Consider the following 25,346-nt stretch of genomic DNA (forward strand, 5'->3'; position numbering starts at 1 on the left):
TTTTTAAGAAAGATGTAGAATACAAATCTCATCTTAGGATGCGTGACAGTCTCACACAGTGAGAAACATTCCCACAGCTCCCAAACATTGCGAGAGACGTGCAGGGAAGCTCATGTTTCTGCAGGAAGGCTCTGTCCGGCCGGTCCAGCACCTCACAGGTGATGTCAGAGTCATGTGGAGAAAAGCTGAACTGGGTTGAATTTCATCTTGCAATAATAAGAAATCCAGCTTTTGTGTCTACACTTCTGAAGGTTTTTAAAGTATATCATTTAAAGAGGCAAGTTATACTGAAAATTGTTCTGCATACAAAGGCACAGAAAAAGAAAATGAAGGAGAAAAAAAAAATCAGATTTCAGAGTATTTGACTAAGGAAAAACTCCATGTGAGGCTCCAAATGGGATACAGTAAGACTGAGGGTTGATTTTCTGCATTATATCTATTATGTACCCACACCCCCACACCTCCTCCCCATCCAAGCCACCCTTCTGTGTCCGAGGTGTGTTCTGTTGAGAAGACACTGAGAACATGGGAGGTCAGGACTGTTTGGACTCTGCTTAAAATAGTCAGGAGGCCTCCAAGGATTTCAAGGAAATCTTTAAGGCAGAATCAAGACAAATCATGTTTCTTGTAAGTAACCCAAAGCTTTACAGGGCAGAATTAATATAATTCGTGACTATCCATTTTTAAGGTTTCCTTTTAAAGATTTAAGACCTGCCTTGCAGGCTATTTCTATCATGGCATGGGGAATTTGGACTCAGTATGCCTAGTAATGAATGACTGTCTTTTTATACAATTAAAATTATATATCACAGCTACTCTGAAAATCAAAAGTAGCCTATAGGTGTCTACAAATGTCACTTGTCTTCTTGCATCGCAGATACAGAATGGAAAATTCCCTCAAATAAGATAGGCTTTATTGAAATAGGTTTTCAAATAACCTAGTAAAAACCACAAGGATTATCTCCATGTGAACTCTCTTTTAAATTTAAAACAGAGACTAGAAGCACTGGATTTATCCCTCAGACTTTCCAGCCTTCATTCCAGTACAATACTATTTTGAAGCAAAGCATGTTAGAGCTACTTAAAATCCATTTTCATTCAGTCCTGTTCTCTAATTAGAAAGGATCCTTTTCTGTTTTCTATTCCTAAGTGCCAAGACACTGACATGTGCTTAGATTTAAGTTCATGATGAGTCTGTTATTTTCAGCTCACATATGTAAGCGTTTGCTTTAGGATTCGGTGCCTTTCTGACAACCTTCTATCCTGGATCCTGGTGCACTCCCAGAGCTGCCTTCCTGCTCCGATTCCTGGCTTGCAGTGAGAGTGGGCAAAAAGGCTATTCCAGGCTCTGGCTCCACGGCACGGGGTCTGCAGAGATGAGAGCTGATCTGTGCTGGTTAGATTAATGGTATCTTCTTCTCATGCTCTTTCTGTTTTGCAGTCTAGTTTTAGGCACCTGTCAACCGACCCCAACTGCCCAAGTGAGCGATATCTTCTCTACAGAGAATGGGCTCATCCTAAAAATATTTTCAAATTGCAGCCCCTGGATTTCATCAGGTTGGTGTGACTGGGGCTGCACTAATGCAGAGGGAACTGGGAATTTACATAACCGGTCTGGTTTTGGGGATGTCAAAGAGGCACAGCTCAGTTCTGAGGGCAGGTGCATACACCCCTATCAGCTCATGCATGGGAGCATTTTTTGAGCATGGTTTCATGATAAACCAATTCATGAAAAGGCAACCACTTGAAATTTTTCTTTGCAAGGTATGATCTTTCTCTCTTTTTCCTTTTTTTCCCCTCCCTTTCCTATCCCCTTATAAGAGCATAAAAGTGGTAATAGAAATACCCAGCTGTAATACTTCTGCAACCCCAAAGTTCAAACCAAAGTTCATATTCAATTGTCATTGAATATGACAATATGAGTTGGCACAAAATGTCTGAAATGACAAGCCATTTGAAACAGAAATGTGAATTTACTTGGATTTCAGAAAAAAAACTTTCCCCTCCACAGGAAATACTATGGAGAGAAAATTGGAATCTACTTTGCTTGGCTGGGCTTTTACACTAATATGCTGATCGTGGCTGCAGTTGTAGGAGTTGGCTGTTTTCTGTATGGATGCCTGACAAAGGACAACTGCACATGGAGGTACCTGATCAGGCCTATTTTAATATTACATGCAATTTTGATCAGTCCCCTACAAAAGGGGACTGTATAGGCTTTACAAGACACTGCATAATAAAAGAGGCAAAATGGAAGGGTTTGAGAACAGCAACGGTTGTGGATTTGAAGGTAAAGGCATAAAATGTGAGCTAGAAGAGTAATGGATGTCCGTGGACCACTACAGCGATAGATGTCTGAGAGTTTGTTATTTCATCATTTTATTTATATCTTGCACTAGGTTCACCACACCTGGTGTAGAAACAGGTAGAAAAGAGTGACAGTCAGAAGTCAACACAAAGTGCTGTAACACATCATTTTCACTGTGGTAATCCTTAAAGGAGATATCCAAAGACTTTGATAAGACCCCCAAAATTTCTCTCCTCTGTTTTGAGAGAAGACTAGAGGAAGAGCAACAGCACAGGGGGCTTCAGCTGCCCAGGATACGTTGGGAGGAGGGGCATAGTCATGACACATATTCCCTCATCAGAACATGACAAAATTCAACCATGCCACAATGTCCCAGGTGTTTTTTCCTGGGTCATTGTGCCAAGTCCTCTGCAGGCCATCACACTGTATACCCCCTTCAGGAAGGGTGTTCATCTTTACAAAACACGCTGAAGGGCTGTGCCACAGCTCCACTCCTGTGGCAAATTTATACCCATCTAGTCTTATGCCAGTATTATCATTTAGCTAAGTAGTTCATCTCCCTCCCTGATGTTTACCCTGCTGATGTATTTATAGAAAGCAATTACATCACCTTTCAGCCTCCACCGTACTAGGTTAGATAAGCCAAACTCTTTTGCCATCTCTTAGGAGACAGATCCGCCATTCCTTGAATCACCCTAGCAGCCCTCCTCTGCACGTTTTCCAATCTGATCCTCCTTAGAAGTCCACAGGGACTAGGTAGCTATTTTGGTTCTGCAGCTGTTCCTTGCTCTGGTAGGCAGTATTCCTCTTCCTTCTCCCCTCGGACTTGCTATGATAGCCCACATGAGCATGCAAGTGTGGGTTTCCTATTGAAGAGTGTGAGATCTTTGAAGAGTTGTTTCATTTTTAATGTGAGCAGTTTTGAGAATTACCAACACGTACAAGGGATGGAAATTATTTTCCCCTCATGTCATCCATTTTTGAGATGAGGACTAAGAATGGAAATGGGGATGTGTTGCCAACGGGGGTGGGAATTCTTGAGAGTGGATCACTGGTAAATTATTTCTCGTTTTCCTGAGGTTATTGCACTGTCCTCTGGTGCGAAAAAGGACTAAAGAATTTAGTATTGGTGATTGACTGACTAGTTTTGTTTTTAGCCAAGAAGTATGTGATCCCAGCATAGGAGGTAATATCATAATGTGCCCTCAGTGTGATAAAGTATGTACCTACTGGAACCTCACCATCACTTGTGAATCGTCCAAGGTAACTACATTTACAGCTTATAGACATGCTATTGAACTTTAGTTGCACTTTCTCTAGTACTACGTATAAAACAACGTTGCTCTTCCACTAATGTCCTGCAGAATTGCTAGAACTGTGCAAATAGTTGTGCTTTCTGATACAGCGACTGAATTTTGAAAAGTAGAAACAGCAATAATTGTTCTGCTTTGATCTAAGATGAAAAAATCTGTTCGGTTTTTTTTTTATTTCATATAGCCCCCAAATATTTGATATGGGAATAACAGGGGGTTTTAATAAAAAATTAAACCGTTCAGTTTGATTTGGGGCTACTTCTTCCTTTTGGGAAAAAAAAAAGAAAACCCATGTTCAATTACTAAAATCTTGGTTCAGTAGCTCTGAATCAGTTTTGCTAAGGAAATGTTTAAAGCATGTTTTGACATTTCTAAATTCTGCCCCCTCCCTCCCCAGAGAAGTTATCATCTGGATCCGTGCCTTGAATTTGACCCATGTTGTCAAGGAGGAGATGTGGGCCATGACAGAAGCTGTGACACAGCCATGTCCCGTTAGCCGTGACACAGCCAGACTCTTGCTCTGAATTCCTGACTAGAGGAACCTGTCTGTCTTTCTCCACTAACTTGTCTCACTAGGCTAATGTTAGCCTTTCATCATTCCTTTCCGTAGATTCAGTCACTCCCAATTTTGCCCAGCTTTGATGTGTTGCTTCAGCACACTTAAAGGGTAAAAGAAATAAGAATACAGGGAAAAGGCTATGATGGAAAGAAAAGGCAAATTGTGACCACAGAGGTATCTCATCAGAAAGTGTTTTTACTAACTAGCTTGATTTGTTGTCATCCTGCTCATGAGAACCAGATGTGTCCATTGCCTTTTTGTGACTGTATTAAAAATACATAACTCTATACTGAGTTCCCAGACGAGAAGCACTGTTTTTCCTCTTCCTATGCAACAGATGGAAGGAAGTTTGATAGCACATCATTTTACTATCCTCTTGCTGCATATTTGGCTTATATTTTTAATTCTGGGCTTTGCATTTAATTTCCTTAATTTACTGGAGGGTGGTGTACATTGACAGAAATTGAGGAAACACTATCAATAAAGATTGCTTATTAAACTACATAAAAGCTAAAAATCAACATGTTCAGTAAGCAGCTTCTGTTCTGGGTCAGTGTAGAAGAAAAAAATGGTTGATTATATTTTAAGCCTTTTTTTCTTTTCCATTTTTCTAGAAACTCTGTATATTTGATAGCTTTGGAACACTGGTGTTTGCAGTATTTATGGGAATATGGGGTAAGTCAATTTCAACAACTGTAGTTTGTCATCTAATTTTGGCCAAGCCTCCAGCATCAGCCAAGAAAACATGGATAAATTTGCAATAACTTCATTTTCTAGCACTCAGGAATTCACTAGTAGGTAGTTCTGTAGAAGATACATACATTCCCAGGAACTCTTTTTTAGCATCATAAGAAAACAAAAAATTGTAGAAGTTAAGTTGGTCTTCAGTGTCTGTTTTGTTTCGTCTGACTTGGAGAAAAGTCTGAGAGAAGTGATTAGAGCTGCCTCATGTTCCAGAGCAGCCACATGCTTCAGTATATCTGGCAGAGGAGCTGGGTTTTTTCCAAAGAGTTTTGGAGCTGCCTGTGCCTGTTAACAACTGTCTGACTGCACAAGGCAATTGAAAAATAGTCATTTGTTATATTTCCAAAGAATTTTTTCCTCCTGTCTTTATTTAAGAAACTGATTGTAAAAAGTGTAGTAGTTACAAGCACTAGATTTATCTTTTAGCAGAGAAAATGTATCTGAAACCAGGATGTTTCCCATGGGTGAAACCATTTGGTACTGTATGCAAGGGATTAGGCAAGGTTTATTTTCCCAGAAACGGTTTTGTTTCTTCATATTAGCAACTTTGTTAACTGGCTTTTATTGCACTGTCTTATCCAGAAATTACCAAAATAAGTTCAATGTTAGGTCTGTATATAGGATACTATAGAGAAAATAACTCATGTAACATTTTGAATTCATATGTAGGCTGGCAAGAATACATAATTTGCTTTCTTTGTAAAACGCATTGTATTTTTATTTTCCGATGATCTCCTAAAGTACTTCAAAATAGCTACTGTGCTAAAGAAATACAAGATGAAGCATATCATTTCAAAAAGAAGAATTCTTTCAAAATATACACTAAAATCAAAATAGCAGCAAGAAATTCTCTAAACAAAAGAAAATTAGAAGTTTGATACTAATGTAATCTTCTCCTGTCATCTGAATAGTTAATTTATTTGCAATTTGCTTTTTAATTAAAATTGTGTTTCCTGTTTTGAAGAATGGTTCCAAGAGTAATAATTACAAAGTTAAGCTGCATGGTTATAGTGATGGCTGCAAGGTCTATTAGTATTCTTGTCATAAGTCCACTATATAAAGAGGTGAATTGTATTACAGAAATTCAGTCAAAATTGTACTGAATCCAAATGACCATGGTCCTGGAGGAATTCCAGCTGTAATTTTCATCTTGTTCTAATACTTTTGTAGACCTTCTGGTCCAAAACAATTAAAATAATATTAGATTTTTAGATATATTATTGCATCATTATCATCAATACACTTTTCATAATTGCATTTTTTTTTTAGTTTATTCCCTTCAAAGATCTTAAAGGGCTATAAAACACCATGGAATTTGACCTTCAGGAATTAGCCCTTTATACATTAATGCTCTGGACCAACACTTCTGCCACTTCTCCCATATATACTGGCAAAGGTCATGAACAAGAGGCAGCTTCCACTTCACTCGCTGCCTTCACTGGATCCCCTCCCTGAACAAGATCTGTTAAACAAACAAATGTTCTCCAGTGGAGGCATTTCTTTTCAGTCCTTGGCTGAATAGACAGAATGCCTGGGCCATACTGCATGGCAGCGTTGAGGGACACGTGAAAGGGGACAATGTGAGGTGGAATTAGCGCTCAGATCTCCTGATTCTGAAACATCGTTTGTTTCCACTGTTAAAAAAATGCTGGTTCAAAATAAAAGGAAAACGTGAAATCCAGCAGCAGCTTCTTCCCTGCTCTGAAAGATGCAACTTGGCTGCTGGCTTATTTTAGCTAGTAGAAGTTTTCTTTGTATTGGGGCTGAGCGAGCTGTCCCCATGTGATGTGCCCTTATAGAATCATAGAATCATTAAAGTTGGGAAAGACCTCTAAGATCATCTAGTCCAACCATCACCCCAGCACCTCCATGCCTACTAAACTATGTCCCGAAGTGCCATGTCTACATGTTATTTGAACTCAAAAAACTTCTTTTGCTGTTAGCACAGAGGCTATCCCAGAAGGAAGCCCTGCACTTCTGGACTCCCCAGCAGCAGCTGGATTTGCAGATGGAGCAAATCAGGATAGCCTGTAGCTTCCTGTGGTTTGGGCTGGGCAGCAGTTAGAGGTTTATGGAAGACCAGTCTTGCTCTGCAGGAGAAGGCAGATGTGATCCTCTGGCTCACTGCTCGGAATGGCCTTTGTGCCTCTAAGCATGAAGTAGTGGAGAAGTCCTTGTGAAAGAGGCCCCTGAATAATCAGGGGAGGAGGGTTTCCTGGGGTTTTGCCTGTGTGCAGATGCCAAGGTCATCTCACAGCCCAGCCCATGGAATTTTCTGGTTTTTAAATGCTTCAGTTTGGGGTTTATTGACCACACCTGATTTTGGAAATAAACTTTAATGTTTGGACTTGTAACTGCATGCCATTAACGTTTCATCATTCAGGATGAGGGGCCAAACTAATAAAAAAAAACACTTTTAGGGTTAATTACTCCCAGACAATGGGAGTAAAGAGGAGTGCAGGGAAGGGATACTAACTCCTCCTGGAGGCAGTGCTGCAGAGCCACACCACTCGTTTAATCTGAGGATGCACTGTCTTCATTAATAAAGCATCCGGGTGTACTGGGAAGCTGACTGGTGGTACTGACACCCATCATCCCCAGCTTCTCCCAGCCTTCTCAGCCGGGTCTGTCATTGCCTCTGCTGCCAGATCTACCTGCATCATGTCTCAGGCCAAGGTAATGAGTTTGGCTGGATTCCTGTCTAGCCCGTACCACTTAGGCGTCTGTGTACCTGGTCCCCCAGTGCTTCCAGTTGTAGGAGCACAGTCCAGGGAAACTGCTGACCCAGCCCAGACAGTTTCTAAGCTCCATGCCATGCAAGAAGACCAGGCAGTGGAGATTCAGATTCATGCTAGCAGAGGAGGAAAGATAGCTGTGTTTCAACCGCTTTACCTGAACCATCATTGGTTCTTGTAGTTTGCAAACTGCTAATTTGTCCACACAAAAATTGCAGACTGAATGAACATGAGCTTTTCCTTGTGGCAATTTTTGGCATACTGAGTTCTTCTTTTCTAGGAGCCCTGCACTCCCCAGCATTTTGTCTTCACCTATCCAACCAACTTGCTTTCTTAGTCATCCCATGATAAACTTTTTCAAAAGCAGTCTATGATAGGAAATCCAAAGTGCTCATATTCTAGCCTTAGGCAGAAAGCAAATAAATTCATCTTTATTCTTTAGCATGTGCTTACAACACCATTTACCCTGGGTTTCTCTACCTGGATACTATCCTGGATTTACCCCAGGATATTAAAGTACCTATATATCCAAAGCAATAATTGCATAAAGAAGTAGATCCAGTTATTTTCACCATCACGTTAGCCAAGAAGGGTTTTGTTCCATGTCTGTGGAAATCTGTATGTTATAGCCCAGGGGGTCAAGCAGTGTCTAACGCTCACATGGTATTGCTCACTTTGTTTATCTTCTGGACAGTTACTTTGTTTTTGGAGTTTTGGAAGCGACGGCAGGCTGAACTGGAGTATGAATGGGACACAGTGGAGTACTTAGAGCAAGAAGAACAAGTTCGCCCAGAATACGAAGCTCGGTGCACTCATGTAGTAATGAATGAAACCACACAGGTAAGGAGTATTTTGATAACTGGTGATGGCTACTGCAATAGACATGTTGTGAGAGGACCCTATGAAAATGGTGAATCTAGACTGGAGCGGTATAAATCAGCAGTGCTTCAAGGAGAGTTGATAAGCGGGCCTGGAAATAGTGAACTTATAAAGTAAAGATGTGTGGGAGGGAATTTGTACCTAACTGTAGGCACCTTACAGTAGTTGCCTGTTTGAGGAGCTTGCACTGCTGAGGTTCCTGTGTCATAAATAAACAAACAGAAGCAGGCATCGTCCCCAGCTTAGGAGACTAAATCTACTTTATTAAATCCCCCAAGAAATGATTCAGTGTTGCTGCCAGAGGCCAAGATCACAGAGCATTTGCTATCTTTCCCTAAGAATGCATCAGGAAAACAGGGTGAAATAGAGGGAAAAATGTTACATTATATGTCATGCCAAGACTGTTTTTTTAACCAAAGATGTTTCTGTTTGAAACATGTATAAATAGGTGTTGTTGCTAAGTGCATGTGGATGCAATTACGATTAATAACAGCAAACTCACAGGGACAAGGATAATCCTCATTTCAATGAAATAGGATTCATATTTATGAGGATCTTAGTTTAGATCTCTATTTATTACACATTTTGAGTAGCTTTAGCTTCTGTAGCTCACTCCAGCTCAGCTTTTCTTTTTACTATTCTCTGTCAATATATTACTCTGGTGTTTATCTGATCATTTGCATTGCTTTCACATTCCATCCACATTATACTAATGTTTATTAGAGGGCACTTGAAAAGTCGCAAAATTAACTGCCATAGTTGGAACTATCCTATATAGATCTTCTTTTTATATCTTGTACTACACAAAACCTGGTTCTTTTTAAAAGCTTATAAACCTATGCCACCTTTAATGTATAGAGTCATAGCTAGAAAGTTCCATTCAGACAGTTCAAAGAGTGAAGAATATACTAAAACATAATGATTTTGATCCTCAGAGATCCTATAAAGACTCGGTGAATTTTCACACCACCACACTGAGGTAGGCATTTTCCTTGGGAAAGCCATCCCATCATTCCTATGGGATAAATTGAGAAATACAGAGATGAAGGACCAAAATTTTAGTGCCTGCTAATTTTAGCCAATGATGTTTGAAAGCTAATGGCCTTGGATGCCATGATCAGCCAAGAAGGATGGGTCCATTGAAAAGGACTATGCACCCTGTCATAGCTGAAGTCAGTAAGAGCTGAGGACACTCAGCCTTTATGGCAATCATTTTTATCTTCGAATGGGCACAAAAAAAAAAAGACACATGTAATCAGGCAAGACTTTTGAAATCATGAATAAGTGTGAGTTTCCAGGACAACAAAGCAGGAAAGGAAACAAAACCAGAGGCTTCTTTCCTTTTTTCTGCCCTCAATATCATAAAGGGTTCAATTGCAGCACCCTTTGCAGCACCCAAAAAATATGAAGAAAAGATTGGGTGCATCCTTGACCTGTTTCTAAATTTTTTACAGCAAGAAGAACATGTGCCATACACTGCCTGTGGGAAGTGTGTACGGATGACTTTCTGTACAAGTGCAGTCTTCTTCTGGGTAAAGTTCTCCTCTTATTCTTTCACCTCATGAATTCACTTCTCTAGTAAGTGTCTAAAAAGAGAACCTCCTGAACTGAACAAAAGATAACAAAGGAACAGGTTCAGCTGGATTTCCATCTGATGTGTAAACCAAGCCCGTAAGGTGTGGACTGACATGGAGAAGGTAACTGTAGTCACCGAATACTCATTACCGTACAGTCAATAGAAAATATGGCAAAATACCCTGCAGGTGTGAGTTATGCTTGTGAATGTGGTCCATGGGTTTTTCGCTCATTATTTGAAGATAAATGTCATTGCTTTTGGGCGGAGCAGGGGCAAGACTTTGGTTTATATGCTCTTCCCCCTGCCAGTTTCTGTCCTACTTGTTCCAGCCGTTTGCTTCAATATCATGTCTCACAGTCCTGGGCCTCTTTCAGGGTTTTCGTTTCACTTAGCAGAGCAAAGCTGGGTGCTCTCTAATCTTCCAGAGCTGCTGCTTTAATTACAACTAAAACTTGAGAGCAGTCCAGTTACCCATGAAACAATATCTAACATGGTGAGCATGCCCAGAGAGATCGCCTTGAAAAGCTCAGTGTTTTAGCATGCTGTGTGCCCTCCTCACCTGTAGCACAAACAGCAGCTGGAAAAGACCTCATCCTAGGTGATAGGAGACAGATAGGAGATTGAGCGGTGGCTGGCAGCCCAGGAGAGCCTCAATGTTAACACATCTGAAACACAAAGGAAAGAAGGAATACTGGCTTGCTGTTGGATTTAAATAGGCAGGACTTCAGGATGAAGGGAAGAGATTTGGTCTGGGTTTGTCATTTGTTTTACTGCACTCTCTTATTATGTGCAGGGAGGAGGGAGATAGGTGGATTCATGGCAGTTTGCAGAGATAGTGAAAAAAAGATTCACAGCTCTATGGACCTCAATCTGAATAACAGCTAGAGAACTAGCAAGAAATAAAAGCAGGAGGAGAAGCAGAAAGAGAGGAGATGGCAAGCAAGATGGGGTACATAGATCATAATTACAACTCCTGCAGATTACATGACTCAGCTTAAAATTTGTCTGTTCCTTTGAGGGGTCTGTAGTCTGTAATCTTATCACGTGAAAGAGAAGGTGAAAGAGCCCCCTCCATAATCAATGCAGACTTGCTAGTACATTTGCCATCCTGCCAATTGCCCAGTGTCAGAAGAGGGAGATTTCTTCCATCACATGCCTCGAGGCGTAAGATTTGATTACGCATCTCATTATCTTCACTTGCATTGGTACAAACTTTGTTATTAGTCATAAACCAGACCATCTCTTTTCTTTCCTGCAGATTGACTATGCTGCATGAAAAAAAGGCTTCTTTATGGATTCTAAATTCATTGCCTTCTATCTTATTTGAGCATCCTCTTACACTCATGCGATGGAATGACAGGCACACAATCGGTTTCCTTTTGCCTATTGTAAAAAGTATTTCAAACTCACTTTTTCCCAAAGCCAGTGGTTCAATGTTAACATCTTTCTTGTGTTCCCTTGGCAGATTCTTTTGATTATTGCTTCAGTTATTGGAATCATTGTCTACAGGCTCTCGGTTTTCCTGGTGTTTTCTGCAATGTTGTCACAGCACATTAATGGAACGGAGGCGATCCGCAAGTACCTGACTCCGCAGACAGCCACTTCAGTAACTGCTTCGCTCATCAGCTTTATAGTCATTATGGTTCTCAATGTCGTCTATGAAAAAGTGGCAATCCTGATTACTGACTTTGGTATGCCGCTGCTGTACCTCAGATAGAAACTTGGGATAAAATAGCAAGAAAAAATAGCATTTATAAGTATAATAAGAACTCCAATAAATGAACACCTGAACCACGTATTTCAGAATTTTCCCACCAAATCGTACAATACCATCTAGAAATTTTCAAATACAGATCTTCTTAATATCAAAGGAATATGATATTCAGCTCTTTGCCTGAAAACTCCTTGTATAGCCAGCATGAAAGATCAATTGTTTACAGTTTTGTGCTTGTGAAACAGACAAAGCAAAGAAAATTACTATAATAACCAAGCTTTATGAAAACAGATCAGTAACACATAACACATTCAATTGCATTAGCTTTTGTTTATGGGGAGAATAGCTATTTTCTTGTAAATAAATGAAATAAGGTCACTGTTCCAAAGCTAGATACCATTCCCATGTTATTAAATAGATAAACAGTCGCAAATATTATTATTCTTTATATCCAGGCCATCAACATTAAAGTAGCTATTTTACTTTCGATATGTCAGGTAGTGCAGTGTTTTAATGTAGTTTCATTTAATACTGTTTCATCAGTTCAAAGTGTTACATTTGCATCTTTCCTGAGTGTGCTGGATTTGGGTGCTTTTTTTTCCCTGAGTTATTGGAATTTTTGCTTGTTCTTCTTTATTGTCAGGGAACAAGTTCTTTCCTTTTTACAACACATATAGTTTTAGAATTAACATAATGGTTACAGTGTACACAGGGATTATGTACAATCTAATTCATAATGTTCTCAGTCATATTAAGGAATACAAGGCATACATATACTTTTCCAGCTGAGGTTCTAAAGCAGCTTGTAGGTTACTTGTAGGTTGGCTTATTTATTTATTTATTTATTTATTTATTTATTTATTTATAATTGCAGAGCTTCCAAGGACACAGACTGATTATGAAAACAGTCTGACTACAAAGATGTTCTTGTTCCAGTTTGTCAACTACTATTCTTCATGCTTCTACATAGCCTTCTTTAAGGGTAAATTTGTAGGTCACCCTGGAAATCCGGTTTATTGGCTAGGAAAGTATCGCAATGAAGAGGTAAGAATGTATGATAGTGTTTGTTTTTAAACAGCAGGAGCCATTAGTCCAGGTATTCTGCTGCAGTTAGGACTGTATAGCATAGTTGTACATGTTTAACATGAGGATTCAAAAAGTGACTGCCTCGCAAGCCAATTGCCTCCTTAGTAACCCCCAGGGTAAATTAATATGACAGGAGACCAGTGGGCTTAGAAATGTATTATGCGTACCCAGACAAGCTTATTTTCCCGTGGTCCAACAACCTGTGAATCAGCACAGAGGGGAAGGGGAGAACATCAGTAGAAGCATTCCTGTTCTGCTGGTGACCCTCGCACCAGGCACAGTACAAAGCTGCATGACTTTACCTGGTATTTCACTCTTTCACTAGTGTCCTGTCAACCTACCATGTATGACCATATGTGGCCTGGAATTGGTTTTTGCATACATTACTGGAAAGGTTTGCCTAAATAGTCTCCTTGCATTGCTTTAAGAATTGTTATCATAATAAAACAGGAATGCATTATTTTAAATGCTTCATTCATGCCTGAAAAGTTACCCAACTTCAAAAATTTTTTGTGTCTCTCCCAACCTTCAGTGTGATCCAGGCGGATGTCTCCTTGAACTCACAACTCAGCTTGCCATCATAGTAGGTGGTAAAGCAATCTGGAACAACATTCAAGAAGTGCTTCTTCCGTAAGTTCAAACGATTAAGTAATCTGCTCTTTCATATTTGAAAGATAGTGCTTTTGCTTGATGCGTTCAGGCATTTGGTCACTAAATTTGGTAGGCGTGTATTGTATTCTAGAAGAATAAGACTAGTCTTTTGAGGCCTTTTTAGACAGTTTGGATATTTTCGGTCTGGTAGCTCTGAGCTCCTGTCATTCTGACTGATTTTAGTTCTAATCAGAAATGCTTCTTTCCTCTGCAAATCAGATTCAATGTGTTTCAGGCTGGATACTTAAAACTGAGGCAATAGAAAATCTGAAAATATGAAATACCGTTGTTTAATATTGAGTGGAATTATTTGTTGTTATACACTGGGCTTTTAAAAATCATGCATAAGTTAACTCATTTAGTTTTACAGTCATAGTTGACGTTCATAGTGCCTATAACTAGGTGTTCATGAATGATCTGGATGAGGGGACAGAGTGCACCCTCAGCAAGTTTGCTGATGACACCAAACTGATAAGTCAGAGGGTTGTGCTACCACCCAGAGGGACCTTGACAGGCTGGAGAAATGGGCAAACAGGAACCTCATGGAATTCAACAAGGGAAAGTGCAAAGTCCTGCACCTGGGGAAGAACAACCCCATGCACCAGTACATGCTGGGGGCCAGCCAGCTGGAAAGCAGCTTGGCAGAAGAAGGACTGGGGAAACCTGGTGGACACCAAAGTCCAGGTGAGCCAGCAAAGTGCCCTTGCGGCAAAGAATGCTAATGGTATCCTGGGCTGCATTAGGAGTAGTGTTGCCAGCAGGTCGAGGAAGGTGATCCTCCCCCTCTAGTCAGCACTGGGGAGGCCACACCTGGAGTACTGTATCCAGTTCTAGGCCCCCCAGTACAAGAGAGACATGGACATACTGAAGAAGGTCCAGCAAAGGGCCACAAGGATGATTAAGGGACTGGAGCACCTCACATGTGAGGAGAGGCTGAGAGAGCTGGGACTGTTCAGCCTGGAGAAGGGAAGGCTCGGGGGGATCTCATCAACGTGTGCCAATACCTGAAGGGCAAGAGTAAAGAAGAGGGAGCCAGACTAATTTCAGTGACTAATGCCCAGTGACAGGACCAGAGGCAATGCACACAAACTGAAACACAGGAGGTTCCCTCTGAACATAAGAAAACACCTTTTTACTGTGAGGGTGATCAAGCGCTGGCACAGGTTGCCCAGGGAGGTTGTGGAGTCTCCATCCTTGGAGAGATTGAGAAGCTGTCTGGACATGGTCCTGGCTCTAGGTAGCCCTGCCTGTGCCAGGAAGGGTTGGACCAAATGACCCCCAGTGTTGCCTTCCAATCTCAACCATTCTATGATTCTGTGCATTTTGTGATCAGAAGGAATTAATCTGTCTAACCACAGGCCTACATTTAACTTGATTTTTTTGTTACCGTGAATTTTATGTGATCATTCACCTGTACAACATAACTATAAATCACTATGATTCTGATATATTGCCCTTTTACACTCTTATTTATGGTTGTAAATAACTGCTTTCAGGATAAGGCAACAGACGATTATACTCATGTTTGAAGGAAGTTTTCAGTAATTCGAGAATAACTAAGTCCACTGTTCAAAGCTATAGCAGCACAAATGTCAATTTTTTCCATTTACTGAACTTTTTAGGTTATTTTAACAATGTTAGTGGTCTTTTTCTCCCTGGCTGACAGTTGGGTTAAGAATCTAATCGGAAGATACTGTGCAGCTGCTAGATCAGAAAAAGTTGTTCCACGCTGGGAACAGGACTACCACCTGCAGCCCATTGGAAAACTTGGACTGTTTTATGAGTATCTTGAAATGGGTAAGTGGCAGTTTAGTTTGGATTTGCTATCACTGCTGGATACAAACATGCTCTAAAGCAAATCTTCATACAAGCAATGCTTAATAAGTTTATAGACAGAAGAGACATGAATGTTTTCCAAGACAAGTTTTGATGAGCCATTATAGAGTTTTGCAAGCTTTTGTTAAGCAGCTACGCTTCAATCCAATTTATAACTAGGAAACAGCTCTTGATTGTACAAGGAGGAGAACTGCTGCTTCTTTGCCCCATCCTCTGAGAAATGCATCCAGAAGGCAGACCACTGCCATGTTCTGGTGTTGTACAGCAGTGCCCTGGGTCAGACTGCTCTGCCAGGGATCTGCAGTCACCAGTACTTGTCACTGGTCTCTTGGGAGCTGGCACATCTCTGGTTTGTTGCCACCATCCGTTCTGTCACAGCATTGCCAGCGTACTTGTGGCAGCACCCAGACACCAACAACATGATTGTTAGTTCAGGCTTTCCAGCACAGCACTGAGACAGATATTCATTAGATTTCCAAGTCTTCATGATGAAGACATAAGAAAGAAATGGATGTTTAAATACTCTGAATAGTTCCTCTTGGTGTGTTGTGACTTGTAACATTTTCCTGTCCCTCCACCTAGCAAGTTTTTTCAGTACTGTTGTGCTCCTGTCTTCTCATACATAAGATTTGCTAGGAACTCGGCTACTCTTTCTTGTCGCTCTCTCCCACAGTTGGAGTATATAAAGTATACATGCTCATATATGCTTATCTCCAGTAAATGAAAGCCTCATCAATGTATGTAACCTCTCCCTTTGACAGTTATACAGTTTGGCTTTGTCACTCTGTTTGTGGCATCGTTCCCCCTGGCTCCTCTTCTGGCTCTTATTAACAACATGTTGGAAATCCGGTTGGATGCATGGAAGCTGACGACCCAGTTCAGGCGCATGGTTCCACAGAAGGCACAAGACATCGGCGCCTGGCAGCCCATCATGCAAGGCATAGCCATTCTGGCAGTGGTCACCAACGTAAGTACTGGGCCAACAACTGCAAAAAGTAAAATGCCTTCACTGCAGGTGTTGCATCCAAACGTGGGAACGCCACGTGTGGCAATGCAGCACTTAAATTATCCTAAATGAATTACGAGCATCAGCCCCTTAAGACTTCAGCCCCTGTGAAATAGGCTCTCAGTTACCTTCCAGATGTTTTGGAAACAGAATATGGCTACTGTCTAAAATATTATATCTAAAGAAAAGAAATTTCATTTACAGTTGCTAGAGTCTTCAGAAAAATCTCTTACATATGAAGACTATAGCACATCTTTCCTAAAATTATAGTGCATAGTACAGAGATCTTTTCCGACAGTCTGCATCTAAATACATGAATTTTGAAAAAATTAGGTTGCAGCTTAGCTAAGTTATAACTGATTGTTGTTTCTAATTGTTACAATTCTTATGGTCATGCCTTCGTATTTGAATTTGGCTTTAAGCAATTTTGCACTTAAAATAGAAATTCTTGTGTACTTAAAAATACAATGTGTGCTCAAAATTGCAGCACTTACCTTTTGAGGTCAGAATGAATTTTCTGAGAATTTGCAAATTAATCTGTTTTTCAGTTGGATTTAAAATTAATTTTAAAAGAGTTTCTTTAAAATATTTAGAAAACCTTTTTTTTTTCTGATTAATATACTCCTGACAATGGAATTCAGACCTTTCAAATTTCCCATGTTGTTAATTCACTAAGATCTTATACATAGGCTGCACCGTGGGGAGAAAAATAATCCATTGGACTTCACCATTGTGAATTATTTGATTGCTTATTCTTAAACAGTAGCTAATATGTATTATCTTTCAAAAAATTCCCACTGCTGGCCTTTCTCGAAAGAGCAGTGACCACTGATTTCCTCTGCAGGGACAGTAACACCACAGACTGTCCATGGTTAATAGCCTTTTTCAACAAGGTCACCATTTTCTACTGTTATCGGTGAGATCAGGGATTCCTTCTGATACACTTAAAGGTAGTCACTTCCTCCAGGATCTCGTCCTTGCAGTAACAGTACCTTATTGCGCTCAGTAGGAGATTCTGGAGAAAGCAGTTGAGTCTGAAGACAAGAGTTCATCTTAGCCCAAGCTTTCACAGGAGGCTCTGTCTGTTTGGAGAATGGTGGACTTTGGGTAAGAGGAGGGAGACGGAGCTGAGCACTCTACCATGGATACTAACCCGACAGTTAGGGGACTTATTTCAAGTAAAAGAGCAATTCAAATTTAAATAAGGGCATGAACTTATTTTCCTGTATCTCAGGCACCTTCTATAGTCATTAGGTGCTTGGCTGGTCTGGGGTCTCAATCCCAGGGGTTCTGCTTTTCAGAAATAATGGGAGAGGTATGTGCACCTTCTCTTCCCACACCCAGATGAGTGTCCCTGCATATTGCTCTCACTTTTTTCACGCACTTTTATAAATCTTCGTTTTGCCCCTGGAAGGATGAGGCTATTTTTGAAGAAGGGAAGATGAGTTTCCATGACCTGACTGCCTATTGAGTTATCATCTTCTCAGTAGCTTGTTTCCATTATTTTTGGGGTACGGGCTGGTACCATATAGAAATAGGAGTCCAGGGTGGATTTCAGTGATTACGAAAATTTTATATGTCAGCCTCAGCTACCAGATGTATTTTCAGGTATTTGAAGGTCTCCCAAAATGGCCATTATTGTTTTTCAGAACTTTACTTCACACTATAGCGATTCAACAGGTATGGTAAACACAGCTAGGATGTAGAGAGGAGACTCAGGAGGACATAAAGGCAGAGAATTAAGCACAGAGAAATGTCAGAAGAACAAAGGGAACTTGAAGATGGAAAATTTGCAAGAGAATCTGGGAGACAGACAACAAGCTAGAGCATGTGCTCCAGCTGTTTTGCACTGCTCTGCTGAGGCAAGCCGAACATAAATCCAGCTGTTCCATATTCATGTGAAACATCCAAGTCCTACTAGTAAATCTGGTGGTAAAATTTAAAACAAAAATGATGCAACTTTGGTAACACATGTTCAGATTGTTAGAAATGTCAGGTGGCACCAGAGATATTTTTTGGCTCTCTTGTTTTAGTGCCTGTGTGAAAAAATTGTTAATGATATCTCTCCCAGCAAATTATGGAGACAGTGCAAATTCCCAGATGAAGCATAGCTATAGTAAAGTAGAAGTAACATTATTGGTGCATTAATGTCTTTTTTTGAACTGTGCTGCTACAAAACTTATAAAATAAAAGACAAAGAAGTTTCTGGTGCCCTGGAAGAAAAACAAATATGTTATGCTATTGGATAAGCTGTCTTTCCTAGTCAATCCAGCTGGGTCTGGTAATACCACTATGAAATAAAAAGTTGGATATACATCTTAAGATTACTTTAAAATATTGTTACAGGTACCTTAGTCAAAGTCCTTACGATATTCAGGGCAGAGTTAAAGTGGCTTTGGTGGCCTTACGGTGACTCAGACTTCTGTTAGGAATGTATTCATGCCCTGCTCTAGATTCTGAAGAAAAATGACCCAGCAATAGCTTTAGGTGTCAATTGCTACCCATCCACAACCCACCTGAGCCTAATTGGAGCTTTGCAACCTTTTTTCATTCCATATTCCTCCTTATGTGCTATACTCCTCAAGGCATCGCTGAAAACATGGAGTCCTCAATGTGCAAAACTATATTGACACCTTGGTTTTACTCTCTGTCCTCCTTGACAGGCACTCAATCCCAATGTTCATATGACTGCTAACTGCAGGCATGTTTCCTTTAGAGTCACCCTTTCTGGATGTCTCGCGCGTTAGACAGAGTTAATGTCAGTGTGAACGTAGTGCATTTGCCACTGACATCGGTGGGGCTATTAGTATGCAAGGGGCACAGGACCAGAGACTGTCGCGTTAAAAAGACCCTGCTGCAGGTGTTGTAAGGACCTCAAAGAGATCAGTATTTCTTGCTAATGAAGTGTGGGCTATAAAGCCATATACTAGATCAAATGCTAGAAGCTGTTTTCTTCCTTTAAGTATGTTTTTTTCTTGTTTGACATCCAGGATCTAGTATAGGACATTAGTCTTTCCTTTACCATCCCTTCCTTGATTTTTCCTTAGTACACAGAAACTGTTTCTTCTCTTCTGTGTGACTTGTTACAGCTGATTAGACTTGGGTAGTCTATCATCTTCTTCATGGAGAAGACTCCAAAGAAGTCACCTTTGGCACACCTGCTAGTAGATTGCAAGCAACTTTTGCACAAAACTATCAGTTTTGCAACTTGTGGCTCAGGCACTGGACTTGCTGTTGCATGATACCAAAGCATCTGTTGTTGATTTGACGACTGATTTTAATTAGTTATGGTATAAATGGAAAACTGTGTGCAGCAAAGCTTGGGAAGCAGAGAATGTGCTATTTGTTTGTAGTTCTCCAGTGCAATACTCTGAAATGCAGCCCAGAATTCAGGAGGAACACATCTGGAGATCATTTGGAGATAGGGAGGAGAGTGGGACAGGGTTCAGGTTTAGGATGATGAGAGACCTGGGGCCTTCCAAAAAATTCAGTAAGAGCAAATATTGAGTTGTGTAAATACTGTATTCCAGCATCTTTCTAAATGATACACAGAAGCAGCATCAAACTCATTTGGTCCAAAGGGAGGAGGGATTTTTTTGCCTTACTGTTCAGTTACTATTAGTTCATTTATGGTCTGACTGGATGAGCTAATGAACGGAAAGAAATTACATTTAACTAAAACTTTCTGTGCTTGTACTTCAGTTAAAAACAGAGTAATTTAGGTGTGAGGTCTTCTCCCTGCAACTACAAGACACAATAATATATATTTCTTGTCAGCCAAAAACACCTACTCTGCATGTAAATATAAACAACACATAATTTTCACTTCATTGCACACTGGTATGTAATGCTTAAAAACAGTTTTTAAAAGTGCAAGCCAGAGCACAGGGCAAAAAAAAAAATCTTATCCTTGAAAATTTTAAACAGGTTTATTTTAGTCTTAGGATGCCTCCCTTTTCTTTCTCATCAACCAAATTAACTTTTTCTCAACTGAACTCAATTGTAATAATATTCTGGAGAACCAAATATAGATTTTGGACCACAGTCTCAATCTTAAGTCTTTTTTCTGCAACTTTTGTCTTAACTACAGTTCAGCTTCTCAGGTACTTCAAAGTAAGCCAATTCAAAAGGTAAGACATTAGGATAGTGTTGAACATTTGGCAGTGGTGCTACCTGAGGTGGGGTGGGTCTTGCACCCTTTTCAGCTCCTTGCCCTTTCCCTTCCCTGTCTTTTCCCCTTGTTGCTGCCTCTTGTGTTGTGCTGGCACCAGCGCTTTGACAAACACATGATGAACCAGATCAGGGAGTGGATCTGGCCAGGATTCCCCGCCAGATCACTGCCGTGATCTGATCTGCTGCACAGCTGCATGAATGCATGAGTGGCTGCCAGGGGCAGAGGCGGGAGGGATGGTGGTTGTTTTAGCTAGCACTGCCACCAAAGTGTTGTTTGAGGAACTGTAAGAGAAGTGTCTGCCTTTTTTTTCACCCTTTCTCCCCTTCCCTTGTTTTACAACTGTTACAAATCCTTCCTCAGGTTGGGACTCTCTTGCTGGGAATACTGCATGAAGGTGGACAATTTTTGCCCCATCTCATGAAAATAAGGAAATACAGACTGCATGAATTGCAGGCTGGCATGAAGGGGAATAAAATACAGATATTAACCAGCTCTTATGCTCCTCTGATACCCATTACTGCTTAACTTTGCCCCTTCGTCTGTCCCACACCTTTACTACAGCTTTCTTCTGCCCCTTTTATGTATCTCTGTTTCCCTCCAATCCCATTAGATCCCTACTTCACACCTTGCTCCTCCATGTCTCTGCCCTGGTTCTTTCCATCCATGTTGTCAGGTGGTTTTTTTCCCTGCCATTGGACAAAAGTCTTCTCTTTCAGCCCTGGAGTGCAGTTCGTCACTCCTTCCTAGGTGCTGGGCACCAGAGACGCCTGTCGTCATGAGTTGGCCGGGCAGCCTCTTGCTAGGCACTCAGCTGCAGGTCTTGCCAGTGGAAAGTCTTCCTCACAGGGAAACCTTTTGAATTTGCAATAGCAGAGGAGGAGATTGGATTAAACATAGTTAACCTGTCCTCCAGAATAGGATGTTTTGGGAAGTTCATGAGTTTAGAAAAGACTTCCCACAACAAACCCACGGATCCAATTTCCTACCCAGTTTGTGACTAGCAGACTGAGTAGGACAGGGACTCTCTTGGGAGCAAGATAAAAACAAATGGTTACGTCATATGTAAAACAGCACTATGCAGCTGCTACTAAAAAAATTATCTTGGCATCAAGAGCGGTTTCCACATGTACTGACACTGAAACTTATGAGGCAACAACTGCCAAGATGAATTTGGGCTGGCTAGCACCTCAGAAAGAGTGGGATGTTTCCAGGGTCAGAGTTGGATCAGCTATATATATAATTTATTTAATTATTTTACTCAAACCTCGGGCTTCCTGGTGAAATTTAATTTTCTACTATTGAAGGACTCTTCTGTTGTTTCCATGAGTTTCATCAGGCAGGATTTCTTTAAGCATCTCATAAGTACATCTGATAGCAAGCACGTTTGCTGAAGGTTACCTTAGAGTACTTTAAGGTGAGTTTGGCTGCTGACTTCCACTGCATGCTCATGAGGAAAAAAGTGTATTATAGCATAACTTTTTTAAGGCGTCCAGCAGAGCTAGCATAATTTAAAAACCGTACAGAGTGCACATTCCAGAAAGAGATTGTTTTAGGCCCATGAGTGACTACGTGCTCATTTACGGAGGGAACCACTGACTGGAAAAGCACATATTTTCTATTTTTAGCTCATACTGTAACTTTTGAGGTACTAAGTATATGGCAAAGCCATACGTATTAAGGCTTATTTCTTAAACGCTACTCTGCTTTTTTGTCTTCTTTTTCTGAAATGCAGGCTATGATAATTGCTTTTACATCTGACATGATTCCTCGTCTGGTTTATTACTGGTCCTTTTCGGTCCCTCCTTATGGGGGTCACAGCAGTCACACTATGAAAGGGTATATAAACAGTACGCTTTCTGTCTTCAATATATCAGACTTCAAGAATGCAAGCAAGCCATTTTCCCCTTGGTTTGGGAACCAAACGACATGCAGGCAAGTGTCAAATAACCATTCTTTTCCAAAGAGAAGAATAAATACATGTTTTAATATCTAAATCTTCTAATTCAGTTAACAATATCCAGTAAGAAATGTTAAAACACAGTAAAAGCCAGCATATTTTGAATGGCAGAACTGAGTGGAAGTATTCACCCATAAGTTTGTGGTACTCAGAAAATTCTCACTTTATTTTGTTTTTCTCATAATTGATAGTCTTCAAAAAAAATAACTTTAATTTTTTGTAAGTAATTCTTAGTACAGTAGCAAAAAAAAGGACATTTCAGCCAAATATAGCTTATTCTGCAGGTACAAAGTGTACCCATTACTGTAGTTACGGGCAGCTAGCTGTTCCTGGATGCATTAAGCAGGGACATGTCTTGCTCCATCCTCTGGCCACAATGCCTTACTGCAGAGATGCCTGAGACTAGTCCTGACTTTCCTACATTGCTTTCAGATACCGGGATCTCCGCTACCCTCCTGGTCACCAGCACCAATATGAGCATAACATATACTACTGGCATGTCATTGCAGCCAAGCTGGCTTTCATCATTGTCATGGAGGTAAGTAAGTGTATGGGGTATTGAGCATTACTTATTTAAACTTCTCTTCCCTCCGTGCAGAAAATCCTTCAAAGACAGTCTGTCCAGGCACAGCTATCAGAACTGGCCATGTGTACTAGCACGGGCAAGAGCTTGGGAGATGGAAATGAAGTGTAGCACCATTAGAAAAAGAAGTCTCTGAAGTCACAACATCAGCAAAGGATTGCCCCACATGTTTGCAGTGTCTTTTCCCAAGAACTGTAAAATTATTTTTAGTATCAGATATAGAAGGGACAGTTACACCAAAAATATTTTTACATATACTTAGAGGAAGTTTGTACACAGCCTCATGAATACGTATGCATAATGCATGTGCACTAGCAGAGTGAAGTGTATAAAGACAGTCACTGCAAGAGGTGGGTCTCTAGATGAGCATCAAAAAGCAATTGGTCCTTCTTCTGCAGCTATAATCTGGGCTTACAAAAGATGGGAGTAGGTCCAAGATGAAGGGAGAGGAATATTAGGTGTTATTTCATTATAAAACATACTTAGGGCCTGATTCAGGGACTACTGAAGTCATCAGAAACATGCAACTGGTTAGATCAGTGTTCCTGTAGCAGAGAAAAGTCCATTGCCCCAGAGTCATTTGAACAAACCTAAAAGAATTTTAAAATAAACTGTAACCAATATTTCTATGTAGGGGGAAGCACTGGGTACCAGGGTTTCCCCAAAGGAGACAGATAAATCCTTGTTAAAATCTGGATTAGAAAACCAGAAATTATTGTTTATCAGACAATTATTCTATTCATTAGTCGTGTCTGGTTTTTAAAATACTGTTCCACTGTGATAGATACTGGTACAGAACCAGCTCAGAGTCTTAAGAGATAATGTGACATTTCATTTATAATGATAATAATGTGCTGTTCAGCCTGACTGATATTTTTTCATTTTCACCTTCCCCAGCATGTCATATACTTTGTGAAGTTTATTATTTCATACGTAATTCCAGATGTATCACAAAAGACCAAGAGCAAGGTCAAACGAGAGAAGTACCTAACACAGAAACTCTTGCATGAGAACAATCTCAAAGTTGTGAAAAAAACCATGGCGAAAATAGCCGACAACATTATCAAAGGAGTAGACAGCACTTTCTGACCTAAAGCTGAATAAGTACTTTTTTATGTGGAATAACAGTATTTAGCCAACTAATACCTGTCCAGATATTACCAATAGCTAATCAAACACTTTGGATTAATTCCCTTTACTAAACATTGTTTCTTGCAACTGTTACCTGCTCGTTTGCCTTTTTCCCTTGGACAAATGCAACCACTGCGACTCAGATAAGAGTTATCAATTTTTTAAACAGCTTTAGTAGGACATATGTTTTTAACATGTGAAGATAAAAATTATTTATCATCTTAAGAAGATGCAGATTAACTCTCAAATACATAGAGTGCTTTCCACTTTATTTAGGCATCGGCTACTAGATCTCTTGTTTGACTTGAATAAAACCTTAAGAACAAGAATGATTTGTTGTCTTCTGAAGGAGTTTTTATTACTTGCTAATGCAAACCCCAACTCTAAAATGAAGAGGAAAAGCCAAAACACGAAAGAAAGAGAAGGAAAATACAACTCGAAATCATGTTGTTAAGCCATTGGAATTGACATACTAAGCGCTGTTGTGTGCTACACTGAATTAGCTATGCATACTGAGTCTTAAATGGATAACAAGATATTTCAATTAATCATGGACTTGGATCACAAGAAGCAGCAGAACTGTAAGCCCATCCTGTTCATCAATCTCTGTGTAAACAGGAGAATTGCCTTTGAAATCAATGCATACAAACTGACTTTACAGCAGTCCGAGTGAGTAGAAAACTCAGGCATTTTATCTTTCCCCAGTCAATGTACTTTCATTAGTTCGCTTGCCCATTCTGCTCTGAATGACCATCATCTTGAAGGTCTCCTACCTGTAACAGTAATGACTGTTAAAAGTCTTTTCACATACTAAATCAATATTTGTGGAGGGCTGTCTTTTGCATTTCTCCCACACCAGAGGCACCGTGCTCTTCCCTGATAGATTCCGACATAGGAAGAATGTGCAGCTGGACCTGTTGTGATACAGCATTGCGTGATAAAGTGAATTCTGACAAGACCATGAATCTATTGAAACTGGAGATCAGAATAAACCATTTAATATGCCTTAACCATGTGATGAAGCTTTAAATAACTAGGAAGGATGTTAGAGGTGTGGATGCATGTGCTAGAGCCATCAGTCATCTTCAAATTAG

General features: G+C 40.3%; 1 protein-coding gene across 1 annotated transcript in view; it reads left to right on the forward strand.

Moving 5' to 3' along the window:
• The window catches only part of ANO6 (anoctamin 6), a 74,255-nt gene extending 49,733 nt beyond the window's left edge, over positions 1-24,522 (forward strand). Inside the window, exons 7-20 of the mRNA XM_072876520.1 lie at positions 1,442-1,557; positions 2,012-2,146; positions 3,466-3,571; positions 4,795-4,855; positions 8,354-8,499; positions 9,993-10,070; positions 11,580-11,805; positions 12,703-12,872; positions 13,447-13,544; positions 15,232-15,362; positions 16,163-16,368; positions 22,314-22,513; positions 22,971-23,076; positions 24,019-24,522. Of these exons, the coding sequence (XP_072732621.1) occupies positions 1,442-1,557; positions 2,012-2,146; positions 3,466-3,571; positions 4,795-4,855; positions 8,354-8,499; positions 9,993-10,070; positions 11,580-11,805; positions 12,703-12,872; positions 13,447-13,544; positions 15,232-15,362; positions 16,163-16,368; positions 22,314-22,513; positions 22,971-23,076; positions 24,019-24,210 (1,971 nt within the window). The 3' untranslated portion in view covers positions 24,211-24,522. The remainder of the gene's footprint in view (positions 1-1,441; positions 1,558-2,011; positions 2,147-3,465; positions 3,572-4,794; positions 4,856-8,353; positions 8,500-9,992; positions 10,071-11,579; positions 11,806-12,702; positions 12,873-13,446; positions 13,545-15,231; positions 15,363-16,162; positions 16,369-22,313; positions 22,514-22,970; positions 23,077-24,018) is intronic.
• Positions 24,523-25,346: the final 824 nt, after the last annotated feature.

This window comes from Ciconia boyciana, chromosome 1 (genome assembly GCF_034638445.1).
Source record: "Ciconia boyciana chromosome 1, ASM3463844v1, whole genome shotgun sequence".
NCBI lineage: Eukaryota > Metazoa > Chordata > Aves > Ciconiiformes > Ciconiidae > Ciconia > Ciconia boyciana.